Source organism: Mustelus asterias, chromosome 2, assembly GCF_964213995.1.
Source record: "Mustelus asterias chromosome 2, sMusAst1.hap1.1, whole genome shotgun sequence".
In the NCBI taxonomy this organism is placed as follows: Eukaryota; Metazoa; Chordata; class Chondrichthyes; order Carcharhiniformes; family Triakidae; genus Mustelus; species Mustelus asterias.
The window spans coordinates 95,908,140-95,922,665 of NC_135802.1; the positions used below are offsets into that span (position 1 = coordinate 95,908,140).

At 40.3% G+C, this 14,526-nt stretch overlaps 1 protein-coding gene across 1 annotated transcript in view; it reads left to right on the forward strand.

Annotated features, from left to right (window-relative positions):
- Positions 1–1,643: 1,643 nt before the first annotated feature.
- Positions 1,644–14,526, forward strand: part of fam221a (family with sequence similarity 221 member A) — a 49,386-nt gene continuing 36,503 nt past the window's right edge. Inside the window, exons 1-3 of the mRNA XM_078200544.1 lie at positions 1,644–1,708; positions 4,881–5,054; positions 6,784–6,974. Of these exons, the coding sequence (XP_078056670.1) occupies positions 1,644–1,708; positions 4,881–5,054; positions 6,784–6,974 (430 nt within the window). The remainder of the gene's footprint in view (positions 1,709–4,880; positions 5,055–6,783; positions 6,975–14,526) is intronic.

A 14,526-nucleotide genomic window follows, 5' to 3' on the forward strand; every position in this document is an offset into this window, starting at 1 on the left:
ATTGTGTGCTCTGTATATTTACTGTGTATTCTGGATATTTATTGTGCATTCTGTCTATTTACTGTATGCTCTATATTTACTGTCTTTTCTGTATATTTGCTGCATATTCTATTTATTTTGTATGTGGTATATTTATTGTATACTTTATATTTGTGTACTTTGTATATTTACTGTGTGTTCTGTATATTTAAGTTTAAGTTTATTTATTAGTGTCACAAGTAGGCTTACATTAACACTGCAATGAAGTTACTGTGAAAATCCCCTAGTTGCCACACTCTGGCGCCTGTTCGGAGGGAGAATTTAGCATGGCCAATGCCCCTAACCAGCACGTCTTTCAGATTGTGGGAGGAAACCGGAGTACCCAGAGGAAACCCACGCAGACACGGGGAGAATGTGCAGATGCCACACAGTGGCCCGAGGCTGGAATTGAACCCGGATCCCTGGCGCTGTAAGGCAGCAGCGCTAACCACTGTGCCACCCATATTTAGTATAAACTCTATTTTTATTGTATTATATATATTTACTTTGTACTCTGTAGTGTACATTTACTGTACTCTTTATAATTATGAAGTACTCTGTATATTTACTGTATAGTCCATTTACTGTATACTCTGTGGAGCATATTTACTGAATGTTGTGTACTCTATACTCTATTTTAACTGCATACTTTATAGCGTATACATACTGTATACTCTACATTAACTATGTACTTTGTAGTGTATATTTACTATACTCTTTAGTTATTGTGTAATCTATATATTTACTGTATATATTTGTATACTCTATAATTAACTGTGTATTCTTTTGCACATATTTACTCTTTATAGTCACTGTGTACTCTGTATATGTACTGTATGCTCTATAAACACTAAGTACTTAGTATATTTCTGCACTCTTATTGTATGCTCTGTATTCACTGTGTACTCTACAGAGTATATTTACTGTACTCTTTATAGTTACTGTGTACTTTACATTTATTGTGTACTCTGTATATTTGTGCTGTGTATTTTTACTGTACTCTTTATAGCTAGTGTATTCTGTATACTTACTGTATGCTGTATATTCTTTATGTACTCAATATATTTATGTACTCCTGTATGCTCTACATTCACGATGTACTCAGTATATTTATGTACTCCTGTATGCTCTATATTCACTATGTACTCAGTATATTTCTGTACTCTATTTACTGTATGCTCTATATACACTGTGTACTCTGTAGAGTATATTTCTGTACTGTTTACTATGTTCTCTATATTCACTGTGTACTCAGTGGAGTATAATTCTGTACTCTGTATATTCACTGTGTATTCTGTATAGTTCTGTGTGCACTATACTCACTGTACCCTGTAGAGTATATTTCTGTGTACTCTACATTCACTGTGTACTGTGTATAGTCCTGTGTGCTCTCTTCTCACTGTGTACCCTGTAGAGTATATTTCTGTGTGCTCTATATTCACTGTTTAGCCTGTAGAGTATATGTCTGTCCGCTGTGTGCTCTATATTCACTGTGTATTCTGTAGAGTACATTTCTCTGTGCTCCATATTCACTGTGTACTGAGAGTATATTTCGGTGTGCTCTGTACTGTTTTGCTCGGCGTCCCGCTCTGGTTGCTGGGCGCTCGGTTGCTTAGCAACAGGCGATGGAGCGGATCAGCCTGGACAAGGAGGCGGTGGCTGCTGTTGACTCTTACATCGAATATCGGAGGTTAGAAACCGCTCCGTGACCTCCACCGGCGGACGGGGCCGAAGTGTGAGCCTGGCCTGTCCTCCCCCGGGTGGCGGGCTGGCGGGCTGGCGGTGGGGCTGTGCGGGATGCAGAGAGCGACAGGAGCGGCCCATACTGACCGGCTGATGGCCGGCCTCGGCTACAGGCCATCCCGGAATGGAGGCTGCAGTTCACACAGGCTCATCCCGGAGCCGCAGTTAGGCTGCCCACACATTCCCGATACCGTGGGCAGTCGCTGACTGGGAGGTGTCTGGGGCCAGAGTCTGTCCGGGACTGGGGTCTACCTGGGATTGGGGTTTGTCTGGGGCCAGAGTCTGTCCGGGACTGGGGTCTATCTGGGGTTGGGGTTTGTCTGGAACCAGAGGCTACCTGGCACTATGGTCTGTCTGGGATTGGCATCTATCTCGGCCATGGTTAGTCTGGGACCAGGATGGGTATTTTTGAAAAATTAAGGTCCGCCTTTCTACCATCTCCACTCCCACTTCTGGATCAGGTGTCTTATTTACCCTGAGTACAACTAGCCTGGACAAATACCTGAAGCACACAATCATGGGAAGATCACAAGAGTGGGATTAGTTTTGGATTGCTGCACCAAAGAGCCAATGGGGTGAATGCCTATGGTCCCAGTTACAAGTTGTTACAAATCATTTCTGAGGGATGTTGCATCTGCATAGAAAACTTAACTTGGAAACTATTATGCAAACGATGCAGTCATTTTCCACTTGAGAGGGGACTTGCTGAGTGAAAATGATAAATAATCAAGGAAGTACTGCATATACTCATGTAAAAGTTGGGTTTCTAAGACTAAAGATTTAGCCAAAAAGTAGGTGGTCAACTTTTATACAAGTAGTCGTTCACTATCTTCCATCATTTCTTCTCGCAGAGTTACCAGGTTGGAGACTATGCGTCAACCACACCCCTAAAGGTCGTGCAAAAGGAGACCAAAATTATTTTAAATCATGTGTTAATGTGCACAGACAGGAAGAATTGAACAGCTACTTTCAACAGTGTGCTATTCTTGATTCTATCAATGGGCAGGTTTGCACTAGGGCAAGTTTGACTTCAGCAGCCAGTGGGTTATAAGTACAAAGAGTTTGGATTTTTTGACCAAAAGTCAGAGATCAACTTTTACACAAGATTGATCATTAGTTGAGTATATACAATATATTTTTTATGAATGAATTCATGTGTAAATATATTTATGTAGCAAAGAAAAGATGGAAAATTTGTTTCTGTGTCAAAATTTAGTCAACCTATCCTTTCTATAAGAAATAGAATAGACCAAGATGATTAAGTCTTTCACAAGAAATTATAATTTTGGTATGGGTGGGAGGGACACAGGTTTCTACCCTAATGTCTCAACAGCAATATAGCAGAATTAAATAATGAAGTTGGGTTGGATGAATATTCTGGAGTTTCTATTTATAATGCAAAATTCTCTGCAATAGATGAAATAAATGGGTGGGGTGCACTCTATTCCAAGTTTTCAAGAACGCCATTCTCTTTTATTAGTGCTGGTTAAATGGAACATTTTTCATTCTTCCTTTTGGGTGTATGGTTTTCCCCTGCATATCCTGTCAAAATGTAATATTGAGGGGGGTTCACTAACTGCTGCACTGGAAAAGCATTTCCAACACACTTAAACATGGTAAGCAGTGCTTTGGTACTTCCTAATGTATTTCATAGTGGATTCCATATTATTTCCTGTGCAGATAAGTTACCATTTATCTAAACAATGAAGCAATCAATCATATTTTAGGAACAAAATTGAGCTCACTTTCAGCCATTGTTACAATTTGTTGTCTGAATCAAAAATAAGATAAGTTGCAACCTACCTCTGCAATATTTCCAAGACTTTCCTGATCTTTTTGTCAACAACCACTCTCCTTTTGCTAACGGGAGGACTTTGAATAGTGTGGAGGAGCAGAGGGATCTAGGTGTATGTGTGCATAGATCCCTGAAAGTTGGGAATCAAGTAGATAAGGTTGTTAAGAAGGCATATGGTGTCTTGGCGTTTATTGGTAGGGGGATTGAATTTAGGAGTCGTAGCGTTATGTTGCAACTGTACTCAACTCTGGTGCGGCCGCACTTGGAGTACTGTGTGCAGTTCTGGTCGCCACATTACAGGAAGGATGTGGAGGCTTTGGAGAGGGTGCAGAGGAGGTTTACCAGGATGTTGCCTGGTATGGAGGGGAGATCCTATGAGGAGAGGCTGAGGGATTTGGGATTGTTTTCGCTGGAAAGGCGGCGGCTAAGAGGGGATCTTATTGAAACATATAAGATGATTAGAGGTTTAGATAGGGTGGATAGTGATAGCCTTTTTCCTCTGATGGAGAAATCCAGCACGAGGGGGCATGGCTTTAAATTGAGGGGGGGTAGTTATAGAACCGATGTCAGGGGTAGGTTCTTTACCCAGAGGGTGGTGAGGGATTGGAATGCCCTGCCAGCATCAGTAGTAAATGCGCCTAGTTTGGGGGCGTTTAAGAGATCCGTAGATAGGTTCATGGACGAAAAGAAATTGGTTTAGGTTGGAGGGTCACAGTTTTTTTTTTAACTGGTCGGTGCAACATCGTGGGCCGAAGGGCCTGTTCTGCGCTGTAATGTTCTATGTTCTATGTTCTATGTTTCTCAGATAGCCTTCTGACATATCACCAATGCTTATCAGGAAGCTGTCTGATAAGCCTCAAACCTTGACTAATTCTCCACTTCTGCTTTGTCTAATATCTGTTCTGCTCACTCCTGAGCCCTATTTCTCAGTGTGTAAGAAATGTATTGAGATAAGCTAGTAAAGCAAAAAGATTCATAGCCAGTCCCAGTTGAACCTCTTTAGGAGGCTGGCTGTATAAACCAGAATCATGATTAGTAACTTTTCTTTATGGTAGAAGCAGAAGTTGAAAGAAATATGTAGCTCTTTCGGGTCGGTTCACTATTGTAAAAATAATGAAAGAGGAAGAAAATGTAGTTGGTCTTTTCAATAAATTTTCAAACAAATGTACTTTCTTGAACATTGCAAAAAAAATTAGGTATCTTTTGTCTTACTGTCTTATCTTATTTAAAACATTAAATTCTTTGAATGCATATATTGTGCCAAATCTTTGTTCACAAATTTAATTGGTGATTGTAGATTTAATTTGGTTATTTTTGGTCATAGAATTGTTGGCGAGGATGATGGTGGCACCCTCTTCACACCAGAGGAGTATGAAAGGTACAAGAAGGAAGTCTTGCCAAAACGATTACGCAATCGATTGTTTGTCAGCTGGACATCACCCAATGGCATTGACTGCAAATTAGTTGGTCCAGAAACACACTGTTTTTGCAGACACAGGTAGTGCTTTAGAACTTTTTCCTTGTTTATATATATTTTTAAATTTTAGTGTACCCAGTTTTCCTTTCTGGGAAATGTCAGTCAAGCATAAATGGCCAAAATCAACAACTAACAGAAATTTGATATGTTGGGTCCTACATAAGATGCTTCATGGTGACTTCTAGGTTGTTTGTAGTGGGGAATTTGGAGATAGTAATGCCGCTGGCTGTTAGGGTGGTGATTAACTCTCTAATTGGACATGGTCATTGCCTAGCACTTGTGAGCCACAAATATTATTTGCCTGATCAAAGTAATAATTCCATGCTCCAGAGACTATGATAAAAAGGTTATGCAGTGACCTCTAAATACTTTTTATTGTTTTCATATTTCACATATGCAATAGAAAGCCATGTTCCAAAGAATCAGTGCTGAGAAATGATTTTCAGAATAATTTGGATTTATGAACAAATAACTCAATATCAAAATTTGCAGATGATGGCAAACTGGTAGCTCTAGCTTATGCGGAGGAAGAATGCATCATAATGCAAGTGTCATAGAACAGTACAATTGAGAAGTAGACCTTTTGACCAAACAAGTTTACATAAAGAAGAACTTCCTGACAATCCTAAATTAGTGACGCACCAGTTTTTCCATATAGCAGTGATTACACTGTAAAATAATTTCATTGGAATGTCTCTCTCAAGGCCATAAAGTATTATGTAAATACTTATATCACTTTTCCATATGATTTACCATATTTTTATAATCTGATTGAAGTTTATTTTCTGTTGCTTTCTTTCAAAGGTAAAGAATTCCAAATGTTTCCAAACTTAATTACTTACTTATGTAGAAGACAGGTGGCTGACCACTCTGCCTCTTGAGGCGGTGACCACGGTCATCAACACCTGTGTCCTGAATTGAGTTGTAGCCGACAGGAAGCATATGACCCGTGAACGTCCTCTTCAGCCTTAAACCCCACCCCCACCGCCATCCTCCCAATTGCCGGCCCCTCCCCCCTCCAATGGCTGGCCTCCGACTTTCCCCTACCGCATCCCCCAGTCCCCGATGGTCAGCCTCTGCTTTCCCCTCATCCCTGATGCCCGGCCTCCGAGCGCCAGCCACACTAAAAGCCCCCACCCCCATACAGTGATCCCCCCTACCTCCCCAACCGTGTCCGACTCTGCCCCCTGACTGGCCCCGCCCCTCAGACCTCATCCACATGGCACTGCCTAGTTCCAAGCTGGCAGTTCCAGTGTGCCAGGCTGGTATTGCCCCTTGCCCCTGAGCTCCCAGGTGGCCTCACTGGCTTCTGGTCCTACCAGCAACGCCATCACACCTGGTCCCCTTTGGTGAGGACCATATGTGATTCCTGCTAGTGTGGACTTCCACCAGCGGAGGCAGAAACCTTAGCAAGACCGGACGATTGAGTCCTGGACTTGCTGAAGCTTCTGCATATAGTAATCAGCCTCACTCAGGGAAAAAATGGACTGGGAAGATCGTGACCAGCTGAATCCCATTCCTCCCCCACTTAAATTTCCCAGCCCATTGTGCAACTCAAGCAGCGCAGCAGACCGGAAAATCGCACCCTCAATATATGTTGGTAAAAGAGTAGATCTGAGCTGCTTAATCCACATTTTTAAACCATTTAATTACATAACCATATACACCATGGAATGAAACTATATATGTCTGTCTAATATATGTCTACATATCCAACATTGTTGAAATATGCTCCATTTTGTTCCTGCAGGTATAAACAGCACAAAACCGATTACAAAGAAATTCCAATTCAGCGTCCAATTTTGCTCCCCTGCAGAGTAACAGGTTGCCATTGTATCTCCTATAATTATGTGCCACTGAATGGAACTCAGCCAATTCGTTGCAGATGCAAACATTTTGCAGATGATCATAGTGAAATGACACCATATAAATGCAAAAAGTGTGAGTTTTTGTGTTACAGTTCAATGTTAACAGTAATTTTGTAAATGGGTACGGACGCTTCTTCTAAAATCCCTTTTAATTCTTATCTCCTCTAATTCTAATCTCCCCTTTGATGTATGTCTAAGCTTTTAACTATCTTGCTTGTTATTGGAAACAAATTATCATAAGCCTTAATAATCTTTAAGATCCCCACTATCTGTTTTCTCTTTTCAAGTGAAAATATCCTTAACTTCTCTAGTCTTACTTTCATAACCTCACAACTAGCAGTGAATTGCTGAGCCAGTGTTTGCTGTCAAAATAATAGTGGGGCTATTGGTGTTGGCGTTTTTATGCATAAACACCATTGCAACTTTAGATGAGGAGCAGATATGCAGTTAAATATGAATATTGGAAGGTTGCTGTCCAAGTTGCAGCACTTCAATGTTGGCTGCCCTCATCACTGAAATGCATTGAATACTGTGAACAATAATTGTGGGTAATTTTAATTTTTATATTGATTGGGTCAATTGAATTGGCAAAGCAGTAGCCTTGAGGATTAGTTGATAGAATGTATATAGGGGTGTGGGGTTTCTTAAAACGTTACATGTGGAACCAACCAGGGAGCAGGCTATTTTCAATCTGGTAATGTGTAATGAAACAGGATTAATTAATGATCTTATTATGAAGTATCTTGTAGGAAAGAATGATCTTAACATGATAGAAAGTTACATTCAATTTGAAGGTGCAAAACTTGAGTTCGAAATGAGTGTATTAAACTAAAATGGAGGTAATTACAAAGGTATCAGAACAGTGTTGGAAGTAGACTTGAAAAACAGGTTAAAGGGTAAAATGGTAGGTGAATAGTGGCAGATGTTTAAGAGGGCATTTCATAACTCTTAATAAAGTTATATTCTATTGAGAAATAAAGTCTAAACTATATGAATGCCTTCAAGTTTACAGAGGGTAGAATGGTAAGGTGGGCCAGGAGTGCAGTGGAGAGGTAGCAGAGGCAGAGACTTGAGGAACTGTCAGAGTCAGGAGATTTTATAGAGATGGAAATAGGCAGTCTTAGTGAAGGCACAGATATGTAATCGGAAACTCATCTTGAAATCATATATGACATTCCTGTCCCTTGGTCTTGAGAAATCTTAAAAAGGGTTCTAAAAGTAATGGTTCAGCTTGTTTTAAAATTATTCTGGGAGATTTTCCATAAAAGCAGTCAAAGATTATTCTTTATATTATTTGTTTCTCGGGTTGTGGGTGATGATGGCAAATCTGCATTTATTCCCCATCCCTAATTGTTGTGGGGAGGTGATGGTGAGCCTACTGTTTGAACCATTGCACTGTTTGTGCTGGTGTTAGGTAAGGATTTTCAAGCATCTTGATCCAGCCATGATGGAGGTACAATGGCTTCTGTCCAAGTGAGGATGATGTTTGACTTTGGAGGAGAATTTAGAGGGGCAGCACAGTGGTTAGCACTGCTGCCTCACAGCACCAAGGACCCGGGTTCAATTCCTGGCTTGGGTCACTGTCTGTGTGGAGTCTGCACATTCTCCGGATGCTCCGGTTTCTTCCCACAGCCTGAAAGATGTGCAGGTTAGGTGCATTGGCCATGCTAGATTCTCCCTCAATATACCCAAACAGGCGCCGGAGTGTGGCGACTAGAGGATTTTCACAGTAACTTCATCGCAACGTTAATGTAAGCCTACTTGTGACACTAATAAATAAATTTGAAACTTGAACTTGAGGTGATTATGTTCCCAGGACTTTGCTGCTTTGTCCTTCTCACTGCTGAATTTTGTGGGATTAGTGTTGTTGAAAGCTTGGTGAATGCTGCAGTACTTCTTATAATTGCGATATACTGCAGGCACAGTACTCTGCTAGAAAGGGTAGATATTTAGTTCAGGGTCAGCGATGTCAATTAAGTGAACTGGTTTTTCTCAAATGGTGATGAGCTTGAACTTTAGAAATATAGAAAATTGATGCAGGAGGAGGCCATTCGGTCCCTCATGCCTTCTCTGCCATTCATTATGATCACGGCTGATCACTCAACTCAATATTCTGATCCAGCCTTCCCGCCCTTGATCCCATTCACCCCAAGAGCTATATGTAACTTCTTCTTGAAAACATACAATGTTTTGGCCTCAACTGCTTTCTGTGGTAGCAAATTTCACAGGCTCAACAGTCTCTGGGTAAATAAATTTCTCCTCATCTCAGTTCTAAAAGATTTACTCCTTATCCTTAGACTATGACCCCTGGTTCTAGACTCCCCCACCATCAGGAACATCCTTTCTGCATCTACCCTGTCTTTCCAGTTAGAATTTTATAGGTTTCTATGAGATCCCCCCTCATTCTTCTGAACTCCAGCGAATTTAATCCAAACCAACTCAATCTCTCCTCATACGTCAGTTCCACCATCCCAGGATTCAGTCTGAGTAAGCATTCGCTGCACTCCTTCGAAAGCAAGCACTTCCTTCCTCAGCTAAGGAGACCAAAACTACACACAATATTCCAGATATGGCCTCAAGGCCCTTTATAATTGCAGCAAGATGTCCCTGCTCCTTTACTCAAATCCTCTCACTATAAAGCCACCACACCATTTGCCTTTTTTACTGCCTGCTGCACTTCCATGCCTGCCTTCAGCGGCTGGTATACCCAGTTCTCATTGCAAAATCCCCTCTCTCAATTTAAAGACATTCAGATAATAATCTACCTTCATGTTTTTGCTACCAAAGTGGATAACCTCACATTTATCCATATTATATTGTATCTGCCCAGTCACTCAGCCTGTCCAAATCACACTTAAGCAATTTCGTATCCATCTCACATCTCACCCTCCCATCTGGCATTGTGCCATCTGCAAATTTGGAGATATTGTATTTAGTTCATAGAACCCCCACAGTGCAGAAAGAGGCCATTCAGCCCGTTGACTCTGCACTGACTCTCCAACAGAACACCCTATCTCTGTAATGTGACGTTAGTGTTCCTCCAAGAATTTTTTTTTGAATCATGTTCTCTGCAGTTGTAAGCAGACCTTTTCAGTTTTTTTTTCTCATTGTTGCTGGGCTGTCTGTTAGAAGTTCTTTTATTGGTACTTTAATGGCTTAAATGGAGTTTTGTTTATTTTTACTCTGGGTTCTTTTATGACCTTGCATTGTGAGGGGCGAGATTGATTGACAAGTCAAAGTCAGGTGGTTCCTCAATTTTGTTTTAGTTAGTTCCTCAATTCATTTTTTCCTCCCCAGGGAAAAAAATCTCAGGATATATTTTCAGTTTCAGTTTAGAAGGGGGTGGACATCAAGCTGGAAAGCAGTGTTTCTCTCTCTCTCTCCCTGGTATTGTAGAGTCTGCTGTTAGCTGGAAGTGCTCTTCCTGGAGTAGAAAATCTGCTATTTGTGGTTGGCTTGATTAGAGTCCCTGGTATTTTGGGAAGCTGTTCTGACTCCAAGCTTGTCTGCGTGTGCCTCAAGAGAACTGCAGCATTCAACCAAAAGACTAAATTCCAGTATCACATGAGCATTAGTTTTTGCTGTGTTAAACCTGTGGCAAAGGTTTTGTTTATGGGATTTGTTTCACTGGAACGGTGTGTGAATTTTATGATTGTTTTTTTTCTTGTTTGTAATTGGTAAAAGTTATTGCTAATTTTCTTTTTATACATGTTAACTATATTTTTAAATAAACTTTGTTTGATAAAATCTCCCTAGTGGGTCATTTGAATCATACCTGAAGTGAAACATATGCTTACCCGAGCCAAATTCAAAGTGCAAAACGTATGATCCAAGTGGACTTCATAAAACTCTTTGGAGTTTCTGCCCTGAATTATAACAATAGGGGACTCTTTTGCGGAATTAAAATCTATATTTCTTGATTGATTTGGGATTTTTGAACTCAAAGACAGTGAGTGGTGAGCATATTTGTGTTTTCTTTTCAGGTGTTGTATTCAGGTTTAAATAGGGAGTGCTCTGTCAGCGGCTAGGAAGTCCCTGGGTGTGGAATAAATCACGCCGAGTGGTTTACAAAAGGTGACTAAACCAAAGCATTGGAATTGACAAAAACATTGCAGTTGACATTACCCAACAGTGTAAGGAAGGGTGAAACAATTGTGGCGATAACTCAGCATTTAAAATTGCCAGAAACACAGTCAGAACCATTGGAAGTGGCTAGAATTCAATTACAAATGAAACAGCTTGAACATGAAAAAGAATTAAGCAGCTTGAATTTGAAATAAAGGAAAAAGAGAGTAGCGAAAGTCAAAGAAAGAGATACAAGTGCAGCTGAAAAAACCAGAGAAAACGAGGAACAAGAAATGAGCCTGCTTGAATTGCAGGCAAGGAAAAAAGAAAAAGAGAGAGAATTGGAACTTTGGAAACGGGCAATAAAAAGTGAACGTCAGTTAAAATTGGCGGAGATCAAGGGAAAAGTACAGTTTGAGGATGGTGATGACGAAGGTGAAAAGGAGCAAAAACGTCGTCGTCAAAGGCTTGGTGGGGATCTATTTAAATATGTCCAAGCATTGCCAAGGTTTGATGAGAAGGATGTAGAAGCCTTTTTCATTTCATTTGAGAAAATGGCTACACAAGTGAAATGGCCACAGACCATGTGGGTATTACTGATTCAATCAAAGTTGATAGTAGAGCTAGTGAGGTATTTGCATCACTATCAGAGGAGCTATCTGGGAAGTATGATGAAGTGAAAAAATCCATCTTAGGTGCATATGAACTAGTACCAGAAGCCTACAGACAACGATTTAGAAGTCTAAGGAAAGAATCTGGTCAAACGTACATAGAATTTGAAAGGATAAAACAGAGTAAGTTTGACAGGTGGATAAAGGCTTTGAAAGTAGACCAGATGTATGAAGCTCTTAGAGAAATGACTATTTTGGAGGAATTTAAAATTCACTTCCTGATGCAGTGAGAACTCATGTAGAAGAGCAGAAGGTGAAAACTGCGAGGTTGGCAGCAGAAATGGCAGATGATTATGAATTAGTTCATAAATCAAAGTTTAGTTTCCGACGTCAGTTTAAACCTGTGAGGGATAGGAACTGGGGAAAAGAAAAATCCTGAGGCGGTAAAGGTAAAGGAGCTCTTGTGAGAGATAATAAAGAAAGTGTACCTCAGATTAAAAAGGAAATACAGGAGGGTAGAAGAGAAATGAAAATCCTCAAGATATTCTCACTGTAATAAATAAACCACCAACACTGCAAAATAGCAGTATTGGTAGTTTAAGAAAAGCACTGGGAAGACTAATGTGGTAAAACAGGATAAGCCAGTGGGGTTTGTTAAAGTGGTAAAGGAAAGCCCAACTGAAGTGAAAGAGATGCAAAAGAATGTATAGCCTGGTCAAGATTTGATTGATGAGAAGGTGCCAGATCTCTTTAAAGAATTTACTTGTGTGTGTAAAGTTTACTCGCGTACTAGGAGGGATAGGTATAGAAGTTACAACTGTAAGAGATACAGGAGCAAGTCAATTTTTGGTGGTAAGAGATCAGGAGTTATGTAGTTTGGAAGGTGCATTGCCAAAAAAGGTTGTAATATGTGGAATTCAGGGTGAGAGGAGTAGTGTTCCATTATATAAGGTGAGGTTGGAGAATCCAGTGAAGTGTAGTGAAATGGTAGTAGGAATAATAGAGAAATTATCTTGGGTAACGATATAGGTGCATCACATGTGGGAGTGATGCCTACTGTAGTTGAAATGTCAGTGGGGAATCAAACAACTGAATTGTTGAAGACGCATACCCTGGGATTTTTCCTGATTATGTAGTAACAAGGTCACAAAGCCACAGGTTAAGACAAGAGGAGTAAAGAAAGAGTGAAGATAAGAAAGTCAAAGTTCAATTATCAGAAACAATTTTTGATCAGATGACTGGAAAAGAACAAGAACAGGTGGAGGATGAGGTGGATATTTTTAGTTCAAGAAAGTTGGCAGAGTTACAACAGAAAGGTATAGAAATAAAACAGTTGTATCAGAAAGCATACACGGAAGAGGAATCTGAGTGTATACCGGAATGTTATTACCTTAAAAATGATGTCTTAATGAGGAAATGGCGACCTTTACATATTCAGGCAGGTGAAAAGTGGGCAGAAGTTCACCAAGTGGTACTGCTGGTAGAGTATAGAAAGGAGGTGTTGCGGATAGCACATGAGGTACCAGTAGGAGGTCATTTGGGAGTAAGGAAAACTCAAACTAAAATACAAAAACATTTTTATTGGCCTGGACTGCATAAAGATGTGGTTAAATTTTGCCAGTCATGTACACATATCAAGTGATAGGGAAACCTCAAACGGTGATGAAACCAGCACCCTTAATACCCATTCCAGCATTTAAGGAACCTTTTACAAGAGTTTTAATTGCTTGCGTAGGACCTCTCCCTAAAACAAAAAGTGGGAATCAGTATCTTTTGACTATAATGCATGTGTCTACTTGGTTTCCAGAGGCAACTCCATTACCCAATTTTACAACTAAAAGGATTGTAGAGGATCTTCAATCTTTTATTAGATATGGACTATCAACAGAAATACATTCAGATCAAGGATCAAATTTTACATCAAAATTATTCAAGGAGGTTATGGATAGTTCAAGAGTAAAACAACTACGTACCATCCAGAATCACAGGGAGTGTTAGAGCGGTGGCATCAAACTTTAAAGATATCTCTCATCAACTCTGCTAGTTACACCCTCGATGAATTCCAGTAGATTTGTCAAACATAATTTCCCTTTCATAAATCCATGCTGATTCTATCCAATTCTGCCATTGTTTTCCAAGTGCTCTTCTTTAAAATCCTTGATAATGGACTCTGGAATTTTCTCCACTACTGTCTTCAGGTTGAGTGGTCTGTAATTCCCTGTTTTCTATCCAGTTCCTTTTATAAATACCGGGGTTACATTAGCTACCCTCCAATCTGTAGGAACTGTTCCAGAGTCTAGAACTTGGAAGATGACCACCAATGTATCCACTATTTCTAGGGCCAGTTGCTTACGTACTTTGTTGCAACTGTGCCCATCTAGCTGAACAGTGGGTATTTTATCACATTTTTGACTTAATAGCTGGGATCTGACAGGGCCCCGAGAGGCTTGCTGGAAGGGACTGGAAAGAGGGTGTAAAATTGGTTGGGATGGCATGTGGTGGCATGCCTGCCATCTTCCCACCACTCCATAAATGGGAGCACCCTATACCATCAGCAAAGTAACTGCAGTGCGGCGGAAGCAATTCCAAGGAAATTCCAGGCCCTTCATGTTATTACTCTTAGACTGAGATTTCCGTGTTATAAAGTACTGCCCAAAGTCAGTTTTAGTGTATTCTTACAATTAGTATAAAGAGGAAGTGATCTTCTATTGATAATAATTATATATTCTAATTTATTTTACTCCACCAACATGTTCCCAGGCCAGGCTAGTGATCAGCTGCCAAGTCAATAATGATGTTGAGTGACTGAGTGAAAAAGTGCAAGTAAACTGGGTTTTCTTTTGATGTGTCTGGAAGAAGTCTCTGACAGTATTTTTCATGATGGTCTGGTTGAAATCAGAGACCTGATGTCATGGAAATCACATGTCTAAAAATCTTTAGAACAGTGCA